The sequence below is a fragment of the Microcaecilia unicolor genome, chromosome 1, assembly GCF_901765095.1.
Source record: "Microcaecilia unicolor chromosome 1, aMicUni1.1, whole genome shotgun sequence".
Taxonomy (NCBI): domain Eukaryota; kingdom Metazoa; phylum Chordata; class Amphibia; order Gymnophiona; family Siphonopidae; genus Microcaecilia; species Microcaecilia unicolor.
In genome coordinates this window covers 78,028,667-78,042,423 of record NC_044031.1, presented here as the reverse complement: position 1 = coordinate 78,042,423, position 13,757 = coordinate 78,028,667, and the positions used below count along the sequence as shown (strand labels likewise).

Below are 13,757 nucleotides of genomic sequence, written 5' to 3'. Positions count from 1 at the left end.
TTATATACTGGCTGATGTAGTTGAGGGGAAATTTCCCCTACCAGTCTGTGATCTCTGTAAAGTGGACTTGTATGCATTGTTGTTTTTCTTTAAATGAATCCTGCATGATCTATTATTATACATATTTCTATTATATAATTGCACATAAAGTATGAAGATCAATTTTAAAAAATAAAAAGGCCCACAACAGGCAAGGTTCAATGAATCTGAACAAGAACTAGGAAATCTCATAACTTCTGACAAACTTCCTTTTCTTTTGGGAGGCAGCCTGGAATAGAAAGAAATGGAGCAGCGGGGGTGGGTGGGGGGGGGTGGAAGAGTTGGATTCTAGACCCAGATTCTGTCTGACCAAACTGTCTCTCAGAAGTCCTATTCCAAACAGTAGCGAGATATGAATGTTGGGACTGAAGACTTATGCTGTGGCTCTGCAAATTTCCTCTATGGAGGTTTATCTCAAGTGGGTTACCGATGTAGCTATGGCTCTGACATTATGAGCCATGACATGACCCTCCAGTCAGCCCAGCCTGGGCAAAAGTAAAGGAAATTACGTCCACAAGCCAACTCGAAAGAGTGTTTGCTAATGGCAGCCCCCACGCTGTTCAGATCAAAAGAAATAAAAAGCTGGGTGGTGTAAGAGCTTTAGTTTGCTCCAGATAGACAGCCAAGACTCTCTTGTAGTCCAATATGCACAGTGCTCCTTTGTATTTGTAGGCTTGAGGTCTAAGGAAAAATGCTAGCAGAATTAGTTAAGATGGAATTCCAATACTACCTTAGAAATGAAATTAGGATGTGTGTGTAAGACCACGAAAAACAATGTAATGTGGATCAGTTACTAGGGCCTGGAGCTCCTGGACCCTGTAGGCTAAAGTGACCGCCACCAAAAATAAGACCTTTCAGGTCAGGTACTTCAGATGACAGGTATCTGTTGGCTCAAAAACAGCTTTCATCAGCTGGGTTAAAATGACACTAGGATCCCATTACACTGAGGGGCTTTGATGGAAGGTTTCAACAGAAGCAAGCCCCACATGAAGTGAACAACTAAGGGTTTATTCTGACAATGGTAAGTGTAATTTCCTCTATAGTGAGCCCTAATGGAGTTGGTCTTGAGACCGAATGTCAAATATAGAAGGTGTTCCAAGTAGTTTGTGTGTGGACAGAAAAAAGGGTCTAAAGCCTTGCCTTCATACCAGATGGCATCTCTCTTCCTCTTGAAACCATAAGCTCTTCTAATGGAATATTTCCTGAAGTCAGCAGGACCTGAGAGATATTCTCTGGCAAGTTCAGTGAATACACTACTACCCTCTCAACATCCAAACCAAGAAAATAATGGACTGGAGGAGCAGAATGTAGAAGGAATCTCCTGTTCTGAGAGATGACAGCCATAAAAGTACTCCAGTGTCCATGGGTTTTCCAAGGTGACCTCCAGAAGAGAGAACCTGATCTACTTCGACCAGTAAGGCACTATCTGAATCATGGTTCCACATGGTCCAGCAAGAGTTTTAGGAGAGTTTTCACTATGAGAGGTGTTGTGAGATATGCATACAGAAGACCTCTCCCCCAATGGAGGAGAAAGGCCTCTGAAGCTAGTATGCCATGGGATCCCAGTCTGGAGAAGAACTGAGGGGCTTTCTTGTTGGGGTGAGCGAGAAAATAATCTTATCAAGAGGAATGTGGGGATGAAACCCCTATATACCACTGTTACAATTCATAGCACTACAATACAGAGCCTGGCTAGTAAAACTCCATTGCAAGATCCTATTGCACTGCATACTATAGACACAGATTAAATTCACCAAGGTCTGCAATGTCAATAGGAGGGAGCAAGGAAGGAGACCAGGCTCTTCTTTTTTCTCAGAAGCAGCAAAGGATTTCCTTCACAGAAGTTTCTACAGCAGAAGTAGAGGCAGCTGCAAACTGGTGGGTGGTGCAGGGGATCGTGGAAAATTCAAAAAGTGATCCTTTTTTACCTCTATCTCCCCCCCTCCCCCCAAGCTGTGTTGGCTGGAGTAAAAAAAAAAAAGAAAAAAGAAAAAAAAAAGCTACACATGGCTTTCATACATGGAGCATGTATGAAAGCTCTGGAACGATGTGGAGGGCTGTTCTTGGCATGCGCATAGCAGCCACGCTTAGCGACTGGCTGCGCTGCGCATGCCAAGAACAGTACATGTAAAAGTCCATGTAGTTCATTTGAATGCGATTTTGTTTGATAATCGCCTCGCTATTTGCACCTCAGTAATTTTTACCATGGTGGAAATAGCAAATGGTTCTTTCCAAGGACTTTGGTGCATTGGGCCATTAATCCTTCATGGCTTACTGTGCTTGAATGTAACTTGCCTTGAACTACCACTGGAAAGGTAAGAAACAAACAAACAAACAAAAAAAACCCCAAAACCAAAAAAAAAAAAAAAAAAAAAAAACTAAAACAGGCAGACAGATAAATCATCCTTTTAGCAAAGTGGGAGGGATCATTTAAGAAAAAGGTGTCTACTAAAATTATCAAAAATGCAACTATTTTACAAAAAAACACAGACATCTATGTGCCTTTATAAAATTCACTCCTACAATAATTCAATAGCATGCAAATGCTCTTGTACAAATTTAAACTTCCTCTGAGGCAGGAGTAAATGACTGCCTGTGCTATATGCACATATTCATCCTCTGCTCTGCCCAAACCATGCCTCCAGAACACCTGCATGCAGGTCATGTAAAAGTACACATACTGTTGTCGGCACATGCACTGGTATGCACATACCTAGCCATGCAAGTTTATGAGAGTAATTTTCCATGGATAAAACCATACTTTACAAGTGCAAAATGTTTTTATAAAGTTAATGCCAGATTTTGTTTTAAAAAATCTTAAGTATGGTAAACTTTTCAATTACTTATTGGCACACAGGCACACATTTATAAGTCACCGATCTGGGAAACACACTCATGGTGGCAAACACTATTATATACCTCAACTCATAACAATCAGAAATACTAAAGGACATACAAAAAAAAAAAATGATCTTGAGTGAAAGAGCATAACACCATCAAGGAGGGAGTACACTCAGTATCTGCAGCAGAAAAATCTTTAAGTATTTTTAAGAGTTATTCAAGTATAACAATAGCAGTATTTCTCATACTTGCCTGAATTTTGGCACCATCATTCGGTGCTGCACCATCAGTATATGGCAGATGGATGCCATCAACGTGAATACTTCCTCACTAGCAGAATCTTTCCAGACCATGTTTAATAAAGTATTGGTCTGCTGTTTTGTATCCATTTTCTTCAGGCATTCTTCAGTAACATACTGCACTGAAATTGTGCCATCGCCCTACAAATACAGAAAGTAGGATTCCTTAGATCTAAGTCTCTTGCTTGTTACTTGACATACACTCAATACAGCTACTCTTACATAAGTACAGGTTCAATTCATTGTCTCCTTGGGAAAACGGTGGAGGGTAAAAAGTTATGCAAGGCTCAGTTATGTTTGGATAAATTTTGCGATGTCGAACTCTGCAAAAACAGATACTTTGGTTGGGAGAAAGGGATTTAGAGTGTTAAACCCACCTCTTTAACATTGCTTTTGACTCGTAACCACTTGTAACCACTCGCCTCCACCTACCCTCCTCTCTTCCTTCCCATTCACATTAATTGATTTGATTTGCTTACTTTATTTATTTTTTGTCTATTAGATTGTAAGCTCTTTGAGCAGGGACTGTCTTTCTTCTATGTTTGTACAGCGCTGCGTATGCCTTGTAGCGCTATAGAAATGCTAAATAGTAGTAGTAGTAGTAATGGTAGTGTTGGGGATAGACAAGAGACATTAATAACTTTAGGAGTTATGCTTCCAAATCAGATCTTTCTGAACTAAATGCTCACAGTGATGAAGAAAGCTATTTTAAAATTAAGGTTAAAAAAGGGTAATGAGCTCTGGTTATCGCCTATTCCTTGCCAACTGGGTTACTTAACAGATTAATAAGCTATTTACCTGTAGTTTTCTATGGACAGTAGGATAAAACCTTCACATTGGAGAGAAGATTTCAGCATATTGTCTACAATGGCAGGACTGGTATATCCATATGTTTATGGGCTTCTTTGTATGAGTGTGTTTGGGAGAGGAGATTAGAGAGGACAGTTGTTTGAAAGGTGAAATTCCTTAATTGCTGCATTACAGTGAATCAGTATTTGTATGCTGCATCTCCTGGAACTGCTTTAATCACAGAAATGAACTGGGGCATCTAGGGGGAAGGAAAGGCTTGGTTCCTCTTCACCCCCCCCCCCCCACTCCAAATATATGCAAAAATATTAAACTGTATACAACAAGAACCTCCCCACAGCCCTCTTCCTTCCTTCCCACTGGTGGGATCCCATCTACAGATTCTGCCGCTAGTTACAGTGGAAAGAGGGAGGACAGGCAGGACCAGAACAAGGGTATTTGACGTTCTAGGCCACAGGTTTTCAACCCAGTCCTCAGAGCAGACCCAGAACTCAAGGTTTTCAAGATATCCCCATTGAATTCAACCAGACTGGGTTGAAAACCCTGCTCTAGGCAAACCTTCAGCAGTGCAACACTTCCAAGTTCAGAATCCCCCCTTCTCCTCTCTTACCCTCTCCCCCCCCCCCCCCCCCAGGTGGCCAACTGCCACCACTGTCAAACCTAGGGAAGTACTGAGTGCTGTGTGGGCCCTTTAAGTGCAGGCCCACACTCAAGCACTGTCATGTGCCCACTCCCTCCAACAGGAAACCTACATTGTAGTAGGGAGGCACATAGCAGCACCTGAGCATGGGCCTGTACTTAAGGCAGTGCATTTCAGTTCAGTCCTCCGGGCACACCCAGTTGGCTGGGTTTTCAGGATATCCACAATGAATGTGCATGAAACAGATTTTCATAATAAGGAGAAAGTATATGCAAATCTCTCTTGTGCATATTCATTATAGATATCCTGAAAACCTGACAGGCTGAGTATGCTCTGAGGACCGAGTTCAGAAGCACTGATTTAATGAACCACACAATGTTCAGTACTTTTATAACTTTGTGCCTTGCTAGGGGAAGGTAGCAAGCAGCAGACCAAGCAAGGTAAAGAGAAGACGGAAGATTGAAACTGACAGACCTCAGAAGGTAGTGAATCAAATAGATTGAAAATTCTGCAGGAAACAAAACACTTCTTGGAATCACTGTGGATTGAAATTCCATGTGTAAAGGGGACAAGGATAATGATAGGAGTGTACTACCGTCCGCCAAGCCAGGATGAACAGACAGATGCAGAAATGTTAAAGGAAATTAGGGACGCAAACAAACTGGACAACACAATAATAATGGGTGATTTCAATTACCCTGATATTGACTGGGTAAATGTAACATCGGGACATGCCAGGGAAGTAAAATTCCTTGATGAAATCAAGGATAGCTTTATGGAGCAGTTGGTACAGGAACCGACGAGAGAAGGAAATATTCTAGACCTAGTCCTTAGTGGAGCGCATGATCTGCAATGGCGTAGCCACAGGTGGGCCACCCACTTTGGATTCAGGCCCACCCAAATTTGTTACACACTTGCTGTGGCTGGTGGGGATCTCCAAACCTTGCCAGCTGAAGATTTTCTCTCCTTGAGCAGCCAGAGCTCTTCCAAATGTCAGCCAGTAGTACTTGCCTTGAGCTGACGCTGAGACCAGCCCTTCTGCACATGCTCAGTTTTTGCACATGGAAAAAGCACGGAGCATGCACGGTCTGCCGGCAGCAGCATTAGTTTGAGGCAAGTGCTGCCAGCTGCCATTTGGAAGTGTGCTGGCTGCTCAAGGAGGATGAGGAAATCTTCAGCTGGCAGGGTTTGTGGATCTCTGACAGCTCAAGGATTTAATATTTGGGGTTTTAGGGCAGGGAGGGGTGGAGAGAAGAGCAAACCAGAGGGGGACTATGTGTGTGTGTGGGGGGGTATTCCATGCCCACCCAACTTGGGCTCAGGCCCACCCAAAATTGACCATCTGGCTACGCCCCTGATGATCTGGTGCGGGAGGTAATGGTGCTGGGATCGCTTGATAACAGTGATCATAATATGATCGGATTTGATATTAGCTTTGAAGTAAGTATACATAGGAAATCAAATACGTTAGTGTTTAACTTTAAAAAAGGAGACTATGATAAAATGAGAAGAACAGTGAAAAAACAAACTTAGAGGAGCGGCTGCGAGGGTCAAAAATTTACACCAGGCGTGGATGCTGTTCAAAAACACCATCCTGGAAGCCCAGGCCAAATATATTCCACGTATTAAAAAAGGAGGAAGGAAGATCAAATGACAGCCGGCATGGTTAAATAGTGAGGTGAAGGAAGCTATAAGAGCTAAAAGAAAATCCTTCAGAAAATGGAAGAAGGAACCGCCTGAAAATAATAAGAAACGGCATAAGGAATGCCAAGTCAAATGCAAAGCGCTGATAAGGAAAGCTAAGAGGGACTTCGAAAAAAAGATTGCGTTGGAGGCAAAAACACATAGTAAAAATTTTTTTTAGGTGTATTAAAAGCAGGAAGCCGGCAAAAGAATCAGTTGGACCGCTAGATGACCGAGGAGTAAAAGGGGCGATCAGGGAAGACAAAGCCATAGCGGAGAGATTAAATGAATTCTTTGCTTCAGTCTTCACAGAGGAAGATTTGGGTGGGATACCGGTGCCAGAAATGGTATTCGAAGTTGACGAGTCAGAGAAACTTAATAAATTCTCTGTAAACCTGGAGGATGTAATGGGGCAGTTCTACAAACTGAAGAGTAGCAAATCTCCTGGATCGGATGGTATTCATCTCAGAGTACTGATAGAACTGAAAAATGAGCTTGCGGAGCTATTGTTAGAAATATGTAATTTATCCTTAAAATCGAGCGTGGTACCAGAAGATTGGAGGGTGGCCAATGTAACGCCGATTTTTTTAAAAGGTTCCAGAGGAGATCTGGGAAATTATAGACTGGTGAGTCTGACGTCGATGCTGGGCAAACTGGTAGAGACTATTATTAAGAACAAATTTACAGAGCATATTCAAAAGCATGGATTAATGAGACAAAGTCAACATGGATTTAGTGAAGGGAAATCTTGCCTCACCAATCTACTACATTTCTTTGAAGGGGTGAACAAACATGTGGATAAAGGGGAGCCGGTTGATATTGTGTATCTAGATTTTCATGAAAGACTCCAGAGGAAATTGGAGAGTCATGGGATAGGAGGTAGTTTTCTATTGTGGATTAAAAACTGGATAAAGGATAGAAAACAGAGAGTAGGCTTAAATGGTCAATATTCTCAATGGAGAAGGGTAGTTAGTGGGGTTCCCCAGGACCCTGTGCTGGGACCGCTGCTTTTTAACATCATATAAATGACCTAGAGAAGGGAGTAACTAGTGAGGTAATTAAATTTGCTGATGATTCAAAGTCGTTAAATCACGGGAGGATTGTGAAAAATTACAAGCGGACCTTACGAGACTGGGTGTCTAAATGGCAGATGACGTTTAATGTGAGCAAGTGCAAAGTGATGCATGTGGGAAAGAGGAACCCGAATTATAGCTATGTCATGTAAGGTTCCACGTTAGGAGTCACCGACCAAGAAACGGATCTAGGTGTCGTCGTCGATGATACGTTGAAACCTTCTGCTCAATGTGCTGCTGCGGCCAAGAAAGCAAATAGAATGTTAGGTATTATTAAGAAAGGAATGGAAAACAAAAATGAGGATGTTATAATGCCTTTGTATCGCTTCATGGTGCGACCGCACCTCGAATATTGTGTTCAATTCTGGTCGCCACATCTCAAAAAAGATATAGTGGAATTAGAAAAGGTGCAGAAAAGGGCAGCGAAAATGATAAAGGGGATGGGACGACTTCCTGATGAGGAAAGGCTAAAGCGGCTAGGGCTCTTCAGCTTGGAGGAAAGGCGGCTGAGGGGAGATATCATAGAGGTCTATAAAATAATGAGTGGAGTTGAACAGGTGGATGTGAAGCGTCTGTTCACGCTTTCCAAAAATACTAGGACCAGGGGGCATGCGATGAAGCTACAATGTAGTAAATTTAAAACGAATCGGAGAAAGTTTTTCTTCACTCAATGTGTAATTAAACTCTGGAATTCAATGCCAGAGAATGTGGCAAAGGCGGTTAAGCTTAGCGGAGTTTAAAAAACGTTTGGACGGCTTCCTAAAGGAAAAAGTCTATAGACCGTTATTAAATGGAGGAGTGGCCTAGTGGTTAGAGTGGTGAACTTTGGTCCTGGGGAACTGGGTTCGATTCCCACTGCAGGCACAGGCAGCTACTTGTGACTCTGGGCAAGTCACTTAACCCTCCATTGCCCTCGGTACAAATAAGTACCTGTATATAATATGTAAGCCACATTGAGCCTGCCATCAGTGGGAAAGCGCGGGGTACAAATGTAATAAAAAAATGGACTAGGGGAAAATCCACTATTTCTGGGATAAGCAGTATAAAATGTTTTGTCCATTTTTGGGATCTCGCTGGGTATTTCTGACCTGGATTGGCCACTGTTGGAAACAGGATGCTGGGCTTGATGGACCTTTGGTCTTTCCCAGTATGGCAATACTTATGTACTTATGTAGGAAAGAAAGGTGGGCAGCAGAGTGCCCAAAGGATTGGTATTGGGGCTGATTCTATTCAACATATATGTGAGCGCCATTGCCGAAGAGCTAGAAGGGAAAGTTTGCCTTTTTGTGGACAATACATAGATTTGCAAGAGAGTGGACAACTAAGAGGGAGTAGATAACATGAAAAATGATCTAAAAAGATTGAAATGGTCTGATGTTTGGCAGTTAAAATTTAATGCAAAGAAGTGTAGAGTGATGCACATGGTGTGTAGAAACCCACCAGAGTTGCAATTGCTAGGGGGTGAGAGGCTTATAAGCACAGACCAGGAGAGGGACCTTGGGGCAATAGTTCAGAGGATATTAAGGCAGCAAAACAATGTGACAAGGCAACAGATGTAGCCAGAAGGCTGCTACGTTACAGAGAGAGGCATAGCCAGTAGAAAACAGGAGGTGTTAATGCCTTTGTACAAGTTGTTGGTGAGGCCACATTTGAAGTATTGTGTTCACTGATTCAGACCAATAGTCCATATAGCGAAGATACATACCTACTACTACTACTTAACATTTCTATAGCGCTGCTAGGGTTACGCAGCGCTGTACAATTTAACATAAAAGGACAGGCCCTGCTCAAAGAGCTTACAATCTAAAGGACAAGCGAGTAGACGATACGATGGGGGCAGTCAATTTGGGGCAGGTATTCTCCGAGGACAGCAGGCTGATAGTTTTAACATGTGGGGTCGGCGTCCACAGCGGCCCAGGAAACGGCAAATTCTTCTACAGCAAAAGTTTAAAAGTTTTGCCAGAGCCTTCTAGCGCACGCACCACGCATGCGCGGACGACTTTCCACCTGTCACGTGAGCGTTCCCGCTCAGTTTAATCAAAAAGCAAATAATAAACAAACAACAACTCCAAAGGGAAGGTGGGCGGGTTTGTGAGAACAATCCGCCTGCTGTCCTCGGAGAATACCTGCTACAGGTATGTATCTTTGCTTTCTCCGAGGACAAGCAAGCTGCTTGTTCTCATATGTGGGGTATCCCTAGCAACCAGGCTCACTCAAAACAATGAACATTGGTCAATTGGGCCTCGCAACGGCGAGGACATAACAGATTGACCTGAAACCATAAACAACTAACAGAGTGCAGCCTGGAACAGAATGGGTCTAGGGGGGTGGAGTGATTCTAAACCCCGAACAGATTCTGCAGCACCGATTGTCGTGTTGGGTATCCTGCTAGAGGCAGTAGTGAGATGTGAATGTGTGGACTGATAACCACGTTGCAGCCTTGCAAATCTCCTCAATGGAGGCTGACTTAAGTGAGCCACTGACGCAGCCATGGCTCTAACATTGTGAGCCGTGACATGGCCCTACAGAGTCAGCCTAGCCTGGGCGTTAAGTGAAGGAAATGCAATCTGCTGGCCAACTGGAGATTGTGCATTTTCCGATGGCGACTCCCCTCCTGTTGGGATCAAAAGAAACAAACAACTGGACGGACTGTCTATAGGGCTTTGTCTGCTCCACGTAAAAGGCCAATGCTCTCATGCAGTATATGGTGTGCAAACTGCTTTCGCCAGGGCAGGTATGAGGACGGGAAAAGAAAGTTTGCAAGACAATTGATTGGTTCAGATCAGTGGCGTAGCCAGACCTGACTTTTTGGGTGGGCCCAGAGCTAATATGGGTGGGCATTATGTATATAGGTATGAGTAGTGTTTCTCGGTATACTACAAAATAATGCCTTAGAATGCTGCCCAACAGCTGCCCTGCATCAACATAAACAACATACATACATAAAAAAAACAATAGTTGTAAATATAGTTACATTATACCATATCAAACTTGACCAGACATAAGTCTACTATAATAGCAAACATCTCAACACACATAACAGGATCCTGCATTATAATTACAGCAGACATATAAAAATGTATTCAAATTCTGGTAGCACCTCAATAATAGCAATAAAATCCCATCACTGCCAGGTATTTTGTGAAGTAACACTAAATCCTGCAGAGCCTATATTGCAAACCATAACACCAGTTCCAATAACAGTACCTTTAAAAAGGCATCAGTGAATATATACAACCGCAGTATGCATACCATTGGAAAAGCCAGACAAGTCAGACTCATAGATCCCTATACAAACCACATGCCAGCAGAAACTCTCACCTGCTCAGTTACACGCAGACAACAGACCAACCCTCATCAATTACAGAATACAGAACCAAAAATTTATTGAGTTAATTTCTAAGCAGATCACAATTCAATACACATAATTTTAAAACATATTACAAAAACATAAAGACCTTCCCTATCTCCCCCCCCCCCCATTCATTCCAGCAGCCCCTGGCATCAGCTTTTCCCTTTCCTACTCCCAATCCGTCCCCATAGCTCAGCATCAGCCCTTCCCTTCTCTACCTACCCCCACCCATCCATCCCTGTAATCCAGTATCTTCCCTTCCCCACCATCCATCCCATAGGTAAGCATAAGCCGTATCCTACCACCCCACCCCTCCCTGTAGCCTAGCTCAGCCTTGTCCTAATCCCTACCCACCCACCCCCATGGCATTAAATATAAAATACTTTTTTTTATGTCCTGGGCAATGCTGAGCCCACCTCCGCACTGGTCCACCAGAGAAAACTGCCTACATTTTTTTTAAACCTAGGCACTGCAGAGACCATCCCCACCCAAAAACCTACCAAAAATGAGAGAACTAGACAACTTTTTAAAAATGAACCTGGGTACTATTAAAATTTATTGTTGGTGAATTTTTGAGTGAGGATGAGCTCCTCATTGCCTAAGGCAAAACAGATATTTAATGATTAAATATACCTTTCTTTTTTTCCCTAGGCAGTGAAGAGTCCACCCCCCACCAAGAAGCCCAACACCAGACCAGAGTAATCAAAATGCTGGCTGGTGGTGGGCTTCTGGGTGAGGGTGGGCTTTTCACTTTCTATGGCAAAAAAGAAAGGTATATTTAATCATTAAATATACCTTTTTTATCCTAGGCAGTGAAGTGGTTATCCCACCCAGAAGCCCACCACCACCAGCAAGCATTCTGAGTATAAATACAATTGCTACATGACACGTTAAAAAATGTTTAACACATATATATGTATTTACTACCTGGCTCCTGTAGTTGTATGGGGCCACGGGAGAGTGCTACTGCTATTACTGCTACTGTGACTGCACTGCGATCAATTAACTCCCCAAGAGAACCGACTTCAAATCATAGACCTGGCCGGCAGGGCATCATGCACAGGCAGGCACAGTGTGGACTTGAAGCTGCACCGGCGAGCTTTCCCATGCAGCACTGTGTGTGCCGGCATGATGCCATTGTGCCATGCACAACTGCGCACTGCGGGCCCCGGACGGGCCCGGGGGGGGAGAGAGACAACAGTGTGTGGTGGCGTGCTGCAGCTGAAGTTGCTTGCTTCAAGAATAACAGTGGCCGCCCGCAACTCCGCGAGACTACGTCTCTGCGAGATTACATGAGGCCCCGCCCAGCGTCGCGCGCTGGCTGAGGAGGAGGAGCTGCCAGTGAGTGCCGACTGATGAGAAAAGCATGTGGGAGGTGGCTGAGCGGGCCGCCGTCGCCGTGAGGGAAGAAACAAAGGCCATGGAAACAGTGTGGCTGCTCGGCTGCTGTAAATCTGGGTGGGCCTGAGCTGAGATTGGGTGGGCCTGGGCCCACCCAGGCCCACCCGTAGCTACGCCCCTGGTTCAAATGGAACTCCGACACCACCTTTGGCAGGAACTTAGGGTGCGTGCGGAGGACTACTCTGTTGTGATGAAATTTGATATAAGGTGCATGTTCTACTAAGGCCTGAAGCTCACTCACTCTATGAGCTGAAGTAACAGCCACCAAGAAAACGACCTTCCAGGTCAAGTACTTCAGATGGCAAGAATTCAGTGGCTCAAAAGGAGCTTTCATCAGCTGGGTGAGTACGACATTGAGATCCCATGACACTGGTGGAGGTTTGACAGGGGGCTTTGACAAAAGCAAACCTCTCATGAAGCGAACAACTAAAGGCTATCCAGAGATAGGCTTACCCTCTACACGGCGATGATAGGCACTAATCGCACTAAGATGAACCCTTACTGAGTTGGTTTTGAGGCCAGACTCTGACAAATGTAGAATGTATTCAAGCAGGGTCCGTGTAGGACAAGAAAGAGGATCTAGGGCCTTGCTGTCACACCAGACAGCAAACCTCATCCATTTGAAATAACAACACTTTTTCGTGGAATCTTTTCTGGAAGGAAGCAAGACTCGAGAGACACCCTCTGAAACAACCAGGAAGGCAAAGTCTAAGCTCTCAACATCCAGGCCATGAGAGCCAAAGACTGGAAGTTGGGATGCAGACGCGACCCCTTGTTCTGAGTGATGAGGGTTGGAAAACAGTCCAATCTCCACGATTCTTCGGAGGACAACTCCAGAAGAAGAGGGAACCAAATCTGACGCAGCCAGAAGGGTGCAATCAGAATCATGGTTCCGCAGTCTTCCCTACAGCTTCTCCTACATTAGCATGCAACTATGGAATGCACTACCAAATGTCATGAAAACAATGCACGACCTAACAATCTTCTGAAAACTACTAAAAACCAACCTGTTCAAAAAGACATACCACAATGATCCATCCTAAATACCAGACAACGAAACTCTTCCAGAACCAGACAAAACCGAACTCTCTATACCTGACTGCTTCAGTCACTTTGTCACTAATGAACGTTGACGCACTGCCACCCTATTCTCACGCCGGAAATGAACTGATTGTCTAACTTACTCTATAATTTTCTCTATTCATTTATGAACTTTAATGCAATACCATTTTGTATTTCTCATCACGGAAATGGCGATCACCATTACGGCATAAGTAAGCCACTTGAGCCTGCAAAAAGGTGGGAAAATGTGGGACACAATTGCAACAAATAAAATATATTTTATGGTAGTAATAGCTACACAAATATTGGTTGAAAGAAGTCTACTTAGAAGAGGTGAAAAATGCAGAAAAGCTGAATTGCTGAGAGGTACTGATCTTTTATCACATCAGCTGTCTCCTTCATTTTTTTTTTGTTCTGAGTAGAGGTCTCCACTACAAGGAACATAGGCAGGCAGACTGATAGCTCACATCTATGCCAGTTGTCTGGCTGCAATCATAGAAACAGAAATTTTGGCCAAAGTTTCAAAGGCATTATAAGCTGTTCTGATAAGGCGAGTAATC

General features: G+C 43.7%; 1 protein-coding gene across 5 annotated transcripts in view; it reads right to left on the bottom strand.

Moving 5' to 3' along the window:
• UBE3C (ubiquitin protein ligase E3C) overlaps window positions 1-13,757 on the bottom strand; it is a 362,832-nt gene that overhangs the window by 251,866 nt on the left and 97,209 nt on the right. For all 5 annotated transcript variants that reach the window (XM_030198632.1, XM_030198645.1, XM_030198654.1 and 2 more), the window contains exon 11: window positions 3,133-3,320. In XM_030198632.1, the coding sequence (XP_030054492.1) occupies window positions 3,133-3,320 (188 nt within the window). The remainder of the gene's footprint in view (window positions 1-3,132; window positions 3,321-13,757) is intronic.